Source organism: Eretmochelys imbricata, chromosome 5 (assembly GCF_965152235.1).
Source record: "Eretmochelys imbricata isolate rEreImb1 chromosome 5, rEreImb1.hap1, whole genome shotgun sequence".
NCBI lineage: Eukaryota > Metazoa > Chordata > Testudines > Cheloniidae > Eretmochelys > Eretmochelys imbricata.
In genome coordinates this window covers 30274202-30289841 of record NC_135576.1, presented here as the reverse complement: position 1 = coordinate 30289841, position 15640 = coordinate 30274202, and the positions used below count along the sequence as shown (strand labels likewise).

The 15640-nt window shown below is 47.4% G+C and overlaps 1 protein-coding gene and 1 long non-coding RNA gene across 8 annotated transcripts in view; both read left to right on the top strand.

The window, feature by feature from the left end:
- Positions 1-3308: 3308 nt before the first annotated feature.
- Positions 3309-8249, top strand: LOC144264517 (uncharacterized). The gene is made up of 3 exons (XR_013346063.1): positions 3309-3416; positions 4576-4617; positions 7054-8249. It is a non-coding gene; the product is annotated as an uncharacterized LOC144264517 (long non-coding RNA).
- A 2777-nt stretch (positions 8250-11026) lies between these two features.
- The window catches only part of HMGCS1 (3-hydroxy-3-methylglutaryl-CoA synthase 1), a 21330-nt gene continuing 16716 nt past the window's right edge, over positions 11027-15640 (top strand). For 2 of the 7 annotated variants that reach the window (XM_077816806.1, XM_077816805.1), the window contains exons 1-2: positions 11305-11700; positions 14164-14621. In XM_077816806.1, the coding sequence (XP_077672932.1) occupies positions 11399-11700; positions 14164-14621 (760 nt within the window). In that variant the 5' untranslated portion in view covers positions 11305-11398. The other 5 variants (XM_077816808.1, XM_077816812.1, XM_077816807.1 and 2 more) reach the window with 5 other exon arrangements.

Sequence of the window (15640 nt, the reverse complement as noted above, 5' to 3'; positions counted from 1 at the left end):
GTAGTGGAGTTCCATAGGGATCAGTAGTAGGCCTAACTCTTTGTAGTATTTTCATCATTGATCTGGAAGTAAATATAAATTCACTGCTGATAAAATTTGTGAATGACAAAGATTGGTGGAGAGGTAAATAACGATGAGGTTAGTGCAGTCATACAGCAAGATCTGGATCATTTGGTAAACTGGGCCCATTCAAACAAAATGTGTTTCAATACAGAATAATGCAATATAATGTAAACCTTCTGCGAGGCTGATTTGGCAGCAGATAGTGGGTAACCTTCCTGCTAGTGCAGCCTGTGCAATTTCTTTCACTACAAAGCTGTCCCACAGCAGGTGTAAGGGTCACCACCTGGTAGGTTATCAGTGATTTCAGCTCTAGCGATCACAGAGTTGAGTGCAGGGCGTAACCCAGACCAGTGAGGGGTTGTGCCTGTAACACAATGCTTTGCTGCTGTAGCTCCCAACCTGGGCTGCTCACAACCAGCATGAGTGTTGGAGTGCCAGACTAGGGTTGCCAGCAGTCTAATCACACAAACCCAAACAACCTTGCCCCGCCCCCTACCCTGTCCCTTCCCTGAGGCCCCGCCCCTTCCCTGAGGCCCCTGCACCACTCACTCCATACCCCCTCCCTCTGTCGCTTGCTCTCACCCACCCTCATTCACTTTCACCAGGCTGGGGCAGGGATGTGGGAGGGGGTGCAGGCTCTGGGCTGGGGCCGAGGGGTTTGGAGTGTGGGAGGGGGCTGGGGTAGAGCCTACCTTAGCCCCACTGCACTGCCGCCCAGGAGCTGCCTGAGGTAAATGGAGCCGGGGGCTCTGCGCGCTGCCCCCTCCATGCACTGCTCCTGGAAGTGGACAGCACGTCCCCGCAGCCCCAGTGGGGGGAGGGGTGGGGAGGAAGCATGGGGCTCTGCGTGCTGCCCCTGCCTGCAGGCAGCATCCCTGCAGATCCCACTGGCCGAAGTTCCCAGCCAATGGGAGCTGTGGAGTCACCACTTGGGGAGCGCGTGGAGATCCCTGGTCCCCGCCAGGGGCCTGCCACCCACTTCCAGGAACAGTGCGAGGCCATGTAGGCTTTACCCCCGCTATGCCACTGGACTTTTAGCAGCCTAAAGTCTCCCGGTTTGGCATCAGTAGCCTCCAGGAGATAGACCCTGATTCCAGGAGCCTCCTGGCGAAACCGGGAGGGTTGGCAACCCTATGCCAGACAGTCCTGTTTAAGCAGCTCTGACCCCAGGAGCCTGTCTACAGCCCAAATCTGGCTTAAAAGTATATACATTCAGTAATATTGTATACAATCATTTATCAATTGAGGTTCAGCCCTCCCCTGTCTTTTTAGACCAGGAAACCTTTGCAATGCATCCTTTGAAAAGTAAAACCCAGTCCAAGCTTCTCTCTCTCCTGCTGGGTGTAGACGCCATGCTGTCTTTTCCTCCATGTGTTAGTTTGAGGTTTGCCTCCATCCTGTGTTAGCTTGATGAGTCTGTTTACATAATATGTAAAAAAATTCTCTTTGTCCTTCAAAATACTTTGGAAGCAACTCCTAGCTGGGGAAAACACATGTCTTTGTTTAGTGAGGACCTGTTTAACAGCTTCCCCTGACATACCTGGTTTTCACACATTTCAGTCATAATTTCAGCATATTCCATAACTCTTGAGACTCACCATGTATATACATCATGCAAGAATATTAATGATCAGTGAGTTGTTAGTTTTCAAATGATACCATACAAGGCATATTTTGTACAAATTAGTGGGTTGTGTGTGAATACAGGGGTGCTTAGTGTCACAGTGAGCTTTCACCTCAGTTGTTTTCAGTTCTTGCACTAAAGAAGCAGAAGATTGCATTTGGAAAAAATATTAGAGCAACAGCTAGGTGATAAGCAATTTATGTGAGAAGAGTGGTATTACAAATTCTGAATCTTGCAGGGATGTTTACCACTGATGCAAAAGTTGGGAGTCATTCTCTTTCTCTAGCCTAATGATTATTTAAGTATTTATCCACAGTGGATCAGTCACTGGGAGAGAAAGTGACTCTGTAGTCCATCAGGGTGTTGCGAAACTCAGTGTCCAGTCCCCCGGTTCCAATCACTCTTTCATTATATATCCAGAGTGCAACAGCTTCAACAGGAGAAACTGAGGGAACTCTGCATCAGAATATCCCATAGCTCAATGGCTAGACAGCACTTTTAAGTAGCTCAGCGGGAGACTCCTTCACACCCTCAGGCAGAGAAGGGCAGAATTGAACTTGAGTCTCCCACGTTCCCAGTAAAAGATCTAACTGCTGGGATAAAAGTTATGGTGTGTACACCACCTCTTCCCCTCCACCCTGGTATTATGACTGGGAGCTGATCTGATAGGTGACCTCTAAGTACGTCTACCAGATTGGGCCTTGCATGTGAGTTAGGCAGCCAAATGTCTGTCTTCCCACAGTTTGTGAATTACTTTGGGGCTTAGGCAGGGATCTAGGCATTTGGATGCCTAGATGGAAGCAGCAGTACACAGGCCCAGAGGCAAGAACATAAACACTTGGAGAACTTCTGCTCTGAAAAACTTAGGCTCTGAGTATTTTTAGGTACCTACAGGCTTTGGCAAGAGTTCTGCAGTTCCAAACTGGGACACAGGTGCCTATAAGATTTAGGGCATTTAGGTGCCTAACGACCCTAATGTTAAACTCACAGAAATTATGCTTGCTACCTGCCTCCTCCCCCACCCACTGCTATTCCTCTCACCTTTGGGAGTCCCTGGTTCATCCCTTCGCTAAGGAAGCCTGTGCCCCATCCATCTCCAGGAGACCCTCCATCCATCCCCCTGCCTGCCACCTCCTGACCCTATCCACCTTTATGGCAGCTTCATCCACCCATAGCAGCCTCTCTCCACCCAGAGCCCTGCTTTGGGACCCTAGAGCTCCCATAGCTCCCCTAACCGTCCACAGGCGCGCCTCTCCCCGGAAGGGAACGTGAGGCTCTGGTTTCCCTCTGCCAGGGCTGAGACTCACTCCCGTTGCTAGGTAACATCCTCCTCTGTGCGCCAGGGACCAGCGCAGCCACACTACCCTCACCCGGAGTCGGCAGCACACCTCCCATTGGTCAGCTGGGTTCTGCGCCGAGTTCCCATTGGGCGGCCTCTCCCTGAGCCGCGCTCCCATTGGCGAACAGCAATCTGCCCAGGTCGCGTCACGTTCTCACACCATGCGCCAGCGCCACCCGCCTCCAGGTCCGCTGACTGGTTGGGAGTGGTGACAAAAAGGGTACCCTGCGACGGGGGACTCTGATTGGGCGGACGAGCTGCCGCTCACGTTTCAAGCGACCGCTTGGGCGGCGGAGCTGGTTTAAAGGCCCGCTCCTGCTCCCGTGCCCCATCCAGTGGCTGAGGGAGAGAGAGGATTAAGCGGGTAGCCGGGTCCGTCGCATCGCGCAGGTGAGAGCTGGGCAGAGGCGCATCCTCCGCCACCCCAGCCGCTCGCGGGGGGCGGGACTGAGATGCCCGGCTCCGCTCGGGGCTGGGACCCGCGCAGGGGCTTGCTGGGGAGCTGCGACATCCGCGCCCCCGTCCCGCTCCGTGCGGCGGGGCTGGCGGCTTCCCGGCGTTGCAGTGAGAGCAGCCCCACGGCGGGCTGGGCAGGGGCTGAGGGGAGCGAGCGGCCCCGGAGCTGCGGTGGTGGGCTGGGTGCAGGCGCCTGGGGGCCACCCATCAGCGCCCTGTGGCCTCTCCTCGCCTGCCCGGATTGGGCAAGGCTGGCCAGGGGCGCCCAGCTGCATCGCACCGGGGGGCGCTGCCCTGCGCTTGGCTGCGGGGTCCGTGGCTGGATTAAAGGGTGGCTCTCCGTGTCTGGCGTGCCAAGGAGCCGGTAGCCCAGAATGGCTCACCCCCACCCCGCCGTGCCTGCCCTGCCCAGGTACCCTGATAGGTTCACACGTCCTTGGACTTGTCAGTAACAGGTATCCTTCGTGGAGTTAGACTATGCCTCACTAGCGGAACAAGGCAGCTATAGAAAGATACGATGAAAATAAGGGCTATATGCCAACCAGGGCTATGGTGGTGGTTTTTGTGTATTATAGTGCTATACAAAATGTGCTAGGCTTGTGGGGCGCCTAGGACAGCAGTCACTGCCCTAGTATTCGCAATGGATGCCACTTTAAGGTACAGGACCCTCTTTTACTGCATGGTGTCTGTGCGGCCAGAACCTCCACAGAATGCTGTTCCGCGGATAAAACTCTATAGATTCCCATAGACTATCTTTGATTCACCTGGGTGTGAATGGTTTCAGAGTAGCAGCCGTGTTAGTCTGTATTCGCAAAAAGAAAAGGAGTACTTGTGGCACCTTAGAGACTAACCAGTTTATTTGAGCATAAGCTTTGGTGAGCTACAGCTCACTTCATAGGATGTCACTGGGAATTTTGCCTACACGTGTATGGTGCTTTTGGAGGCAGAAAGTTGAAGGGATTTTATATGACTTGAAAAAGAAAAAGAAATAAATCAAAGGAGTGGGAGGCACTGTCCTATTGAAAATCAGTCGCATTAAAACATGTAGCTTAACTATTTTTCCCCCTAAATGTCTTTTCTACATAAACTCTAGAAATGTAGCTGGCTTCAGTGATTCAGGAACTGAACTGACCAGGTAACTAAAAGCCAGAATAAGTGCAAGGCATGACTTAGTGGATAATTTCACTGACTCTCTTCCTATTGTATTAGCTTTGTGTGTGCATTAAATACATTTGTTATTGCTCCACTTCACTGTGGTCAGAACTCCAGGTCCCCAAACCAATTTTTTTCCATCTCCTTACTTCAGCCCTCTTTACCATTGATCATATACAGTAGTAGGCTTGCTACTAAGTCTCTCTCTCCCTTTCTTCTCTTCTCACTCTGGCAAGTGACCAGCTCTTTGCAGGATCAAACCCAATCACAGAATTGAGCCTGTGTGTTACTATGCAAGGGGCTTTTTAATAACTGAAATCCTGTATTTGCTACATTAACAATGTAAAACCTGCTATGGGAAGAGAGAATATTTCTCTGAGAAATTCTTATTTTCTAATTATTTTCTGAGCTTGAAAAGACATGTGAAATAGTACATGCACTGCATTTCTTTTCATGAATGTACACTGCTGCCTAAAACCTGAACTGTAACCAGAAGAGTGCTGCATCTCATGAACACTTCATGGTCTAGCAGCAGCCTTCTGAAAATCTTTGAATATCTGCAGATAACCTTTTTCATATGTTTGGCAGAAATACCAATTGGTGGTCTGTTTAGTGGCTAGTAGTACATGCTGTATTCAATGTACATGAAGTAAATGTATTTTGAAATAGGTGGAGAAAAGAACTACATTAAGTTAAAGGGCATATTAACTGATTGTCAAATTCATCATAACAGTATTTCTTCAGAAATGAAAATAATAGTTTTTGAGTGTTTTATTTATGAAACTTTTCAGGAATAAAAGGAAAAAAAGTGAATGACAAATTGTGTTGCCTGCAAGAACCAAAGATATGAATTCTTATTCTGTTTTGTAGCTTTCAGCAGACTCTGTCCTGTGAAAGAAAGAAATTTAAAAAAAAAATCTGAAAAGTCTAGAGAATGATCTCAAGCAAACTAGCGGAGCTCACTCTAATTTAAAAAACAAAACAGTGCATGCCACCATGTGATGTCTCTCCCATTATGGAAAAACTGAGCTAGTAGCATTTTGCAACCAAGGCAATGACTGTTGTGGTTTGCCACATTATGCCTCCAAGGGATTCTTTAAAAAACGCCTTCTAGTCGTGTGAGGGAACCTAACTAATTATCATCAATGCCACAAATTCCTTTTGATACTGATGGCATTAATCTTTCTCAGAACTCGTTTGGCTGCCTGTTTTTAGAATTGTTCTAAGGGTTATTACATGCATCAGTTTTGGTGTGAGTTATGTCATCTTGTCTTTCTGGCCTATTAATACAAAATTTAATTTAATATTGCTGTCCTTGTGAATAAAGCTGGTCTGAAAGATGCTGAACATTCACTCATGAAGGATGAAGCCTCCCTACCATAGAATAGGAACATTACAAGCAGCACTATAATTTACCCAACCCATACTTTCCTGTTAATGGGTCTCATTCCATTCCTGAAGGGAATGCTTGTAGTAGGAGTTAGAGCAGGGGTGGGCAAACTACGGCTCGGGGGCCACATCTGGCCCTCCAGATGTTTTAATCTGGTCCTCGAGCTCCCGCCAGGGAGCAGGGTCTGGGGCTTGCCCCACTCTGGCGCTCCAGCAGGGGAGCAGGGTCGGGAGCTTGCCTCACTCCATGCAGCTCCCAGAGAAGTGGCATGTCCCCACTCTGGCTCCTTCGTGTAGGGGCAGCCAGGGGGCTCTGCACGCTGCCCCGCCTCAAGCGCCACCCCTGCAGTTCCTATTGGCCAGGAACCATGGCCAATGGGAGCTGCAGGAGTGGTGCCTGTGGACAGGGCAGCGCTCAGAGCCACCTGGCTGTGCCTCTGCATAGGAGCCAGAGGAGGGACATGGTGCTGCTTCTGGGAGCTGCTTGAGGTAAGCGCCACCCATAGCCTTCACCCCTGATGCCCTGCGCCCCAACCCCCTGGCCTGATCCCCCCCTCCTGCCCTCCAAACCCCTCAGTCCCAGTCTGGAGTGCCCTCTGGCACCCCAAAACCCTCACCCCAGCCCCACCCCAGAGCTCGCACCCCCAGCTCCCCCTCCCCCAAACTCCCTGCCCCAGCCTGGAGCCCCCTCCCACACCATGAACTCCTCATTTCTGGCCCCACCCCAGAGCCTGCACCCACAGCTAGAGCCCTCTCCCGCACTCCAACTCCCAATTTCATGAACATTCATGACCTGCCATACAATTTCCATACCCAGATGTGGCCCTTGGGCCAAAAAGTTTGCCCACCCCTGAGTTAGAGGGTAGCTCAGTTTCCATAACTCATACTTCGGTCTCTTTCAAGTGTTGACTGTCTGGGTCATGGGCCAGGATGCTATGCTACAAGCGCAGGTTACACTAGATATGACTTTTCACTGGTACAGATTTCCACTGGTCTCCATCTATCCTATAAATGATTTGTTTTTTTTCAGTTGTGTCCATCCAGAGAAAAACACAGGCCACTTGCCAACCACCATAGTTAGTCTGCCCTATGATCTTTGCTGATATTATCAATAAGGGTACCAATTGTGATGTGGAGATCTGTGCAACAGCAACCGGAAATGGACTGTTTTGCCAGTTTCGTCCACTGCAGACCTGTCAGATGGCAAAGACTTTTTGATCACTATCAATGTACGCTGGATTTGAACAGAAGTGAAAGCTGGATTAATGACCTTTCAATCATCTGAGATGTGCAGGCTTTCTTGGTATTGTTATAGCAACAACTCTGGTATCAAAATATTCGTCTTTGACATGAAACAGCATTTTAGCTGAAGATTGTTTTTCTATCTTGATAACTTAAACTAGAACAATGGGAGTTATTTGAGCTCCATCTTGTGTACAGTGCTTTGTCTTTAAATGCTCTTTATCCATGACCATATAACTTAAGGCATAGACTCACTTCAGATGGCAGGACAGCAATACTGTTAATACTCACTGCATTGCTTCTGATTCGAACAGTTTTGCAACTGAAATTTATTTTACCACTGACATTTCCTATTCAGGGAGTCTTGTTCCTACTTAGTGTTACAACTGAGGAAACGGCATTTTGTTATGTGGCAGGTTTCAATCAAACCAATGTTTAGCCATCCTCAGTTGACTAGAGGATGGGCTAGAACCAGTTTGCTTGTCAGCTCTATCCATTCAGAATCTGTTCTGATAGACAGCCTAATTAATTATTAATTTCAATTTGGGGTTTGTCAGATTAGATATACTACAAAAACAGTGATTTTTATTAGTTTATGCAACCCACATCTGCTTTGCATTCTTATAGCATAAACATGCCAATTAATATTTCCGACTAGGGGACACTATTGTGACTTAAATCTTTCACTGAGATGAAGCCAGTGTCCCATTTCACTTCGCTGGGACTCAGAAATATAAACCTGAGTTTACTGCAGTACTAGCAAGCACTTCAAGGATAAGCTAAAGGAACAATATCTGAACTAGTGACAAACTAATTTTAAACCCATTGAATAAAACTTGAATAATTTAGACTGATTAGCAACTTACATAAAAGTTATAACTATTAAATTATTTTTGTGCTCCCAAAATGCATGCCACGCAAACTTAGCAGGTGGAAAACAACACGATTAAACAGTTGGTACTACTTAGTATCACTTTAAAATAACTTTGCCCTGATGCACTTTCTTTTCCAGGTATCCTTATGCAGTTGCTTCTAATCATAAAACCAACCTGTTCTTAAGTAACAAACCTCTGGCTTCATGTTTACAAAGTAATAAATGCATCTGAGTATTTATATCTGTCTTTTAGGTAGCAACTAAATGGGTAAATTGAACTAGTGTAACTTCTCTAAATCCAGTTTCAGAGTAGCAGCTGTGTTAGTCTGTATCCATAAAAAGAAACTGAGTACTTGTGGCACCTTAGAGACTAACAAATTTATTAGAGCATAAGCTTTCGTGAGCTACAGCTCACTTCATCGATACATCCAATGAAGTGAGCTGTAGCTCACGAAAGCTTATGCTCTAATAAATTTGTTAGTCTCTAAGGTGCCACAAGTGCTCTGTTTCCTTTTTTTCTCTAAATCCCTCTGTGGTCGCTCCTGTTTTGGTTTGAGTAGTCTTTGTGTTGTGTTTTGTCATTTAACTCAACCTGCTCCCAGTCTATGTATAACAAGACCACAAAGCACTCTTACTCTAAACTAAAACTCCAGTACTGCAAACACATATTTCCAGTAGAACTATTGACTTAAAGGGGACTATTCAAATTAAGTAGTCAAAATAAGAACCTGTATAAATGGTTGCAGGATCATGGCCAAAGGCAATATCTACACGACAAAATTGTGTCAACCTAATTTATGTCGGCATACAGCCACCACAGGTATTAAATTACTTCTGTGTGTGCACATGTAGCTCTTTGTATCCACAGTGCATGCCCTCACCAGGAGTGCTTGTATCAATTGTATTGTCAGTGAGGGCATTGTAGGATGGCTTCTGCAGGCCAGTAACAGTTGACTTAAGCAATGCAGTGTCTACACTGACATTGTGTAGACCTAATTATCTTGACTGTGATTCTGTGCTGCTCGGAGAGGTGGAGTTTCTAAAGCAGTGTAGAGAGGCACTTACCTGGGCAGGAGCCAAATGTAAGTGAAGATACTTCCACAGCTAGGTTAACTTGAAGCAGCTTAAGTCACCCTAAGCCTAAATGGGACACTATAGGTTTAAATTAACAAATTGGATTCTATCCATGCAACTTTCTCATAAAGACAAGTCTGTGCCTTCCCTTTATGTAGTAACACCTACCTGTACTGTGTGATAAATTCACCTCAGCTAAACAAAAATCTTGTTGTAACCTGTGTTGTACCTCAGCCTTTCCCCTCCCTGTTTATTCCTATTTGCCCTCTCTGTCTAATGGAGAGTATCAGTGCCTCACAGAAGCAACCACACCTTTTTATTTAGGTGGTCAAGGACCTAGCCCAGTGTTTCTCAACACCTGGTCTATAGATCAAAGCCGGTCCCAGAAATCTCCCTGACACAGTTTAGGAAAGCAGCAAGCCAGTCCCTGGTATCAAAAAGCTTGAGAAACATAGACATAGCCTACCTCTAACTTTTACAGTGCCTAATCACCTTGTCACATCCTAGCCTGTTCAGGTCAGGCTACTATTTCCTTTTTGGAATGAAATCCGGGGAGGAGGAAAACGTGCTGATCCTTGCCCCTACTACATGCAGCGGTGGCTCATCTACACCCCATGTTTCTGTAGGATCCAGGTGCAGCCTGCACTTCACAGCATAGCACTACATCCTGGACATACATGAGAACGGCTATACTAGGGCCAATGCCAAATGCTTCAGAGGGTATGAACAGAACAGATAATAAAGTGAGCCATCCCCTGTCACCCATTCCTACCTTCTGGCAAACAGAGGCTAGGGACACCATCCCTGCCCGGCCTGGCTAATAGCCATTGATGGACCTATCATCCATTAACTTATCTAGTTCTTTTTTGAACCCTGTTGTAGTCTTGGGCTTCATAACAGCCTCTGGCAAGGAGTTCGACAGGTTGACGGTGCGTTGTGTGAAGAAACAGTTTATTTGTTTTAAACCTGCTGCCTATTAATTTCATTTGGTGATTCCTAGCTTTTATTTACTTTCTCCACACCAGCCATGATTTTGTAGACCTCTATCGTATCCCCTCAGTTTTATTAATCTCACCTCAGGTAGAAGCTGTTCCATACCCCTAATAATTTTCATTGTCCTTTTGTGAATCTTTTCCAATTCCAATATATCTTTTTTGAGATGGGGTAACTGCATCTGCACACAGTACTCAACATGTGGGCGTACCAAAGGTGCTATTGTCTGTCATTCCTGTGGATGACTCTTTTTATTGGAAACCGCAGGCTGCATCCGTAGCCTCTATTTCCATGAAAATAAAAAGGCTTCCTCCACTTTGGTTCCTACTGTTGGGAAAGCTTCAGCCTCAGCTAGCTGGGGATCCCCTCCCACCTCACAACAGGATTCAGGTGTGATGACCCACAGGCTGCAGCAGAAATACCAGCTGTGGTTGGGTAACAGCTACTCAATCCACGTCTGGTGTGCTGCACCCACCCCTGCGGCGGCTGCTATTGTCTCCCTCTAGTCCCAGGACCCCGAACAAAGGGAAGGCTGCCGGGCAGGGCTGGGGCTTGTCTGGCTTCTCGCCCACACGGCCCTGCCCGTGCCCGCTCCCAGCGCAGCTCTGCAGCACGGCGCGCGCCTGGCTCCGGCACTCACAGCCCCTCACCCACAAGAAAGAGCCGGGGCTGTGCTCTCCGCGCGCGGGCCGGGCAGGACGGCGTCTACACTGCAGCAAAAACCGGCGCTACGTCACAGCACCAGGAGGCGGGAGTTGCCAGCTCGGGGCGGCCGCGTGGGTTGCGGCAACAGCGTGCGTGCGCGCGCATTTGGGTGACACGCACAGGGACGGTAGTATGCGCGCCTGCGCACTCGGGTCTGCCCGCCCGGTGCGTTCTGGGGGCCGGCTATGGGATTCCGTAACGTGTAAGCGAGCGGGGGCCGCTGCGGAGGGGGGCGATCGGCGACGGGAGCCCCCGGGGGTGGCCGAGGAGCCGCTTCCTGTCCCAGGCGGGGGCTGCTCCCGGTGCGCAGGAGCCCCCGGGCCCTGCTGGGGGGCGTCTCAGACCGCGGGCCCCCTCCGGCGGCTCTGGGCCTCGCGCTCGCCGGGAGGGCTGCGGGCATGGGCCGTGCCGCGCGGAGCCGGGCGCCGGGCTGATCGCTGCCGCGCTGTGGCTTGTTGCCCCGGCTGGGCTTGGCAGGCTTTGCCGCATGGCTGCGGGGCAGGAGCGCGGCCTGACGCTGGGGATGCGAAGCGTGAGGCGGTGGGGAGGCCGGGTGCTGTGCAGCTGTTGTTCTTTTCTGCCCTTTGCAGATGGCAGTGCGGGGGGGAGAGTTGCCTCCGTTTTGGGACATCCAAGTAACCCTGAGTCAGAAGGACCCCAAGGGTGGATACGAGACTGTCTGAGTGCCATGTTGCCTCGTGGGCAGAGCGCTGTGCTTGGACTCAGCAACTCTGGGCTGGATGACCTTGGGCAAGAAAGTTCACTACTCTGCCTTAGTTTCTCTGTAAAGTAGGTTTCAGAGTAGCAGCTGTGTTAGTCTGTATTCACAAAAAGAAAAGGAGTACTTATGGCACCTTAGAGACTAACCAATTTATTTGAGCATAAGCTTTCGTGTGCTACAGCTCACTTCATCGGATGCATTCAGTGGAAAATACAGCGGGGAGACTTATATACACAGAGAACATGAAACAATGGGTGTTACCGTACACACTGTAAGGAGAAAGTGATCACTTAAGGTGAGCTATTACCAGCAGGAGAGCGGGAGAGGGGTGACCTCTATAGTGATGATCAAGGTGGGCCATTTCCAGCAGTTGACAAGAACATCTGAGGAACTGCTGGAAATGGCCCACCTTGATTATCGCTACAAAAGGGATCACTCTTGTTACAGTGTGTATGGTAACACCCATTGTTTCATGTTTTTCTATGTATATGTATTTTCCACTGAATGCATCCGATGAAGTGAGCTGTAGCTCACGAAAGCTTATGCTCAGATAAATTTGTTAGTCTCTAAGGTGCCACGAGTACTCCTTTCTGTAAAATAGGGATAATGACACTAAGTCCTCTTGTAAAACGCTCTGAGACCTAGTGATAAAAAGTGCTATAAAAGAGCTAGGTATGAATTATTTATTAATAGTGGGGCTTTTATAGAGGAGGCAAATTAAACGTTGGCACCTATTGTCACTGCAGCGCACTATTTTGTTTTATTAATTTAACAGGGAAACACTTTCAACAATAAAGGTGGCATCAGTACTGCAAAGATCCCCTGATTTGCATTCTTCAGGAGGTGACTAACTGAAAGGATTTCTGCTCCTGAGTAGACAAATTAGAATGCCGGCATCATTACATTCTGTATCATGTTTACTTAACCTAGATTTGACTTCAAAAATTTCTACATGTAGTAGTTGCCCTATGGGCAGAGCTGGACTAACCTTCTGTGGGCTCCGATGTCAAACATATTTGTGCGCCCCAATGTCGTCATTGTGGGCTCCGAGTGTGGGCCTGGTATGGCAGTGCCATTGGTGCCATAGTATACCCGGTACTGAATCTCAGAGACATTTTTCATTTTGGTCAGATACCTCTGCATGACTATATGCGTTGCCATACACAGTTTCCTCAGCCCCTAGTTTTTCTCATTGAGCTGTACACCCATGTGGGTTTACCATTGTTCACAGTGAGTAGAACTTTCATAGTGATCAGGGGAAACTCCCCACAGATTTATCTTAGGTCTCACATTACCTAGTGAATAAGTAACGTCTCCTACACCTAACTTTTTCTGAGAGGATTCCCACCTAATTACTAAATGTAAACCTACTTAGCTTACAAGGGCTGAAAATATCAGGTAGTACGGTCACAAAATAAAGTACTTCTGAATTCAGCAGGAATTTTGGTTGTGCACAGAACACGGACCGGACTAGTTCCCGCATGGTTACAAAACTGCAGTAAAGCGGAACCATTTTCAGCTTGTGTGATTGGAGGATATCTGGATCCATATTATAAAACTGCCCTACATAAATGAGGAAAAGTTGAGGTTTCTTTGTTGTTCTTTTATTCCACTCTTTGTTTCTGTGGGGAATTTGCCAATGCATTACTGTCTTCTTTTTAAACAAAACTAAAAAAAATTATAATGGCTGTTGAAAATAGCAATTCCAGCCCTACTTAGCACTGGGAAGATGCCAGCATTTGTTGCTCAATTTTATCCTAATTTTTCTACAGCAAATTACAGTGGATAAGTGTATTTGATTTGGGAGAAATGAAGTAGCATTGAATTGAACTTGAGCGCTTCTGAATTTTGAGGGTGTTCAAATCTGGAAGGCAGATGCTAGATTCCCTTCCTGAATATTAGATAAATCTGGAAAGGAAAAGCCAATTTCTGCTTCCATGACTCAGAAGTGAATGTTATCTGGCAGACCTCTACTTGGTACCCACCTTCTGTTGGTAGACTCATCCTTGCATGAATCATCCAGTTGACTTCAGTGGGCTTATTAATATGCATAAGTGTTTGTATCCTCAGGGACGAAATTTGTATTTTTAATAATTATGAAAATTCTTAGTGGTGTTAAACCAGAAATTCTACTGACAATTACAAAATCAAAGAAATAAGTACAAAGCATCCACTAATAAAATGGGAAGAAAATAAATAAATAGCAGTACGTACATAGAAACATTGATTTTTTTTTTCCCCTTAAATTTAAAATTAGTTACACTTAAAAAAAAAAAAAAAAAAAAGATAATATCTATTGGGGAGCTAAGCATGTTTGTGAAGTGCACCTCTAATGAAGATGAGTACTCCATATTGGTATGAGCAGGTAGGACATGCCATAGCAAACAGCATTGGATAGAATATGTGGGAAATAGTTTTTCAAGGAGTTTGTAGGAAATTAGAAGTCTACTGCACAATTACTTATTAAAGTGAATGTTTCCAAATAAGCTTTGGTGTGTGTTTGTTTGTTTTTTTGTTTCTCCTCCTCCAAGCTCTACAACAATGCCTGGGTCTCTTCCTGTGAATGCTGAAGCCTGTTGGCCAAAAGATGTGGGAATTGTTGCCTTGGAGATCTATTTTCCTTCTCAGTATGTTGACCAGACAGAATTGGAAACATTTGATGGTGTGGATGCTGGGAAGTACACCATTGGCTTGGGTCAATCGAAGATGGGATTCTGCTCAGATAGAGAGGATATCAACTCACTCTGCTTGACTGTGGTACAGAAGCTTATGGAGAGGAACAGTCTCTCCTATGATTGCATTGGGAGATTAGAAGTTGGAACAGAGACAATCATTGACAAGTCAAAATCTGTAAAGACTGTCCTGATGCAGCTCTTTGAGGATTCTGGTAATACAGATGTAGAAGGGATTGACACAACAAATGCATGCTATGGAGGCACTGCTGCTATCTTTAATGCTGTTAACTGGGTTGAGTCCAGTTCTTGGGATGGTAAGTTTGGTGTCTGTTTGAAAGCTACATCTTATATCTTTGTCCAGTAGTCTTCCTAGTAACCACCTTAAATACCAAGCACATAACTTTGTGCTTGGATACTAAGCTTTTTAAACATACTTTATAAGATTTCCTTTTCTGTAGTTAAAAAATGCTAAGTAAAACAGACACTGGACTTGAGATTGGTCTGGCATATTTCCCAGGAAACCTGAGGTGGGCAAACTACAGCCCGTGGGACTCTCTTGCCCGGACCCTGAGCTCCTGGCCCGGGAGGCTAGCCCTCAGCCCCTACCCCGCAGCCTCAGCACGCCATGCTGCGAGTGTAGTGTATTAAACTGCTCACATAGGAATGTGCTACTGGTAGCAGTTACGGAGAGCAATTTACTACACTACACCAGTGCAATGCTCTGCGTAGCCGGGCAACACTCTGGGCAGCTTGGCTGTAGCACTGCCAGCCACCGGTGCTATGCGCTGCACAGTAAGGGGGCAGGGTGGTCGGGGGGGGGGGGAGGGGGGATGTGGGAGGGGGGTTGGGTAGTCAGAGGGCGGGAAACGGGTGAGGGTGGATGGGGAAGGGGTCGGGGGGGCAGGAGGGGGCATTGGATGGGGCGGTCAGGGGGCAGGGAGTGGGAGGGGAGTGGATGGGGAAGGGGTCCTGGGAGGGGGCGAGAAGCAAGGGGGGTGGATAGGGGGTAGGGGCGCAGCCTCCCCTAACCGGCCCTCCATACAATTTCCAAAACCCGATGTGGCCTTCAGGTCAAAAAGTTTGCCTGCCCCTGTACTAGACAGAAAATGTATTCTTTCAAGATGGCTTACACGTCTAGGTTACACCTTGTGGAAATGTGAAATTAGAATGCTTTACAAAGTGATTCTGAGACACCTACTTATCGCTGATCTTTTCTTGGAAACCTGGAAGGCTCCAAGGAATGAAAATAAAAGGCGGAAATAAATTTGGAGAAGTGTCAGCTGATTAGATTGTCAGCTCACACAATCCTGTAACCATCTGTTCCTGTAAACTG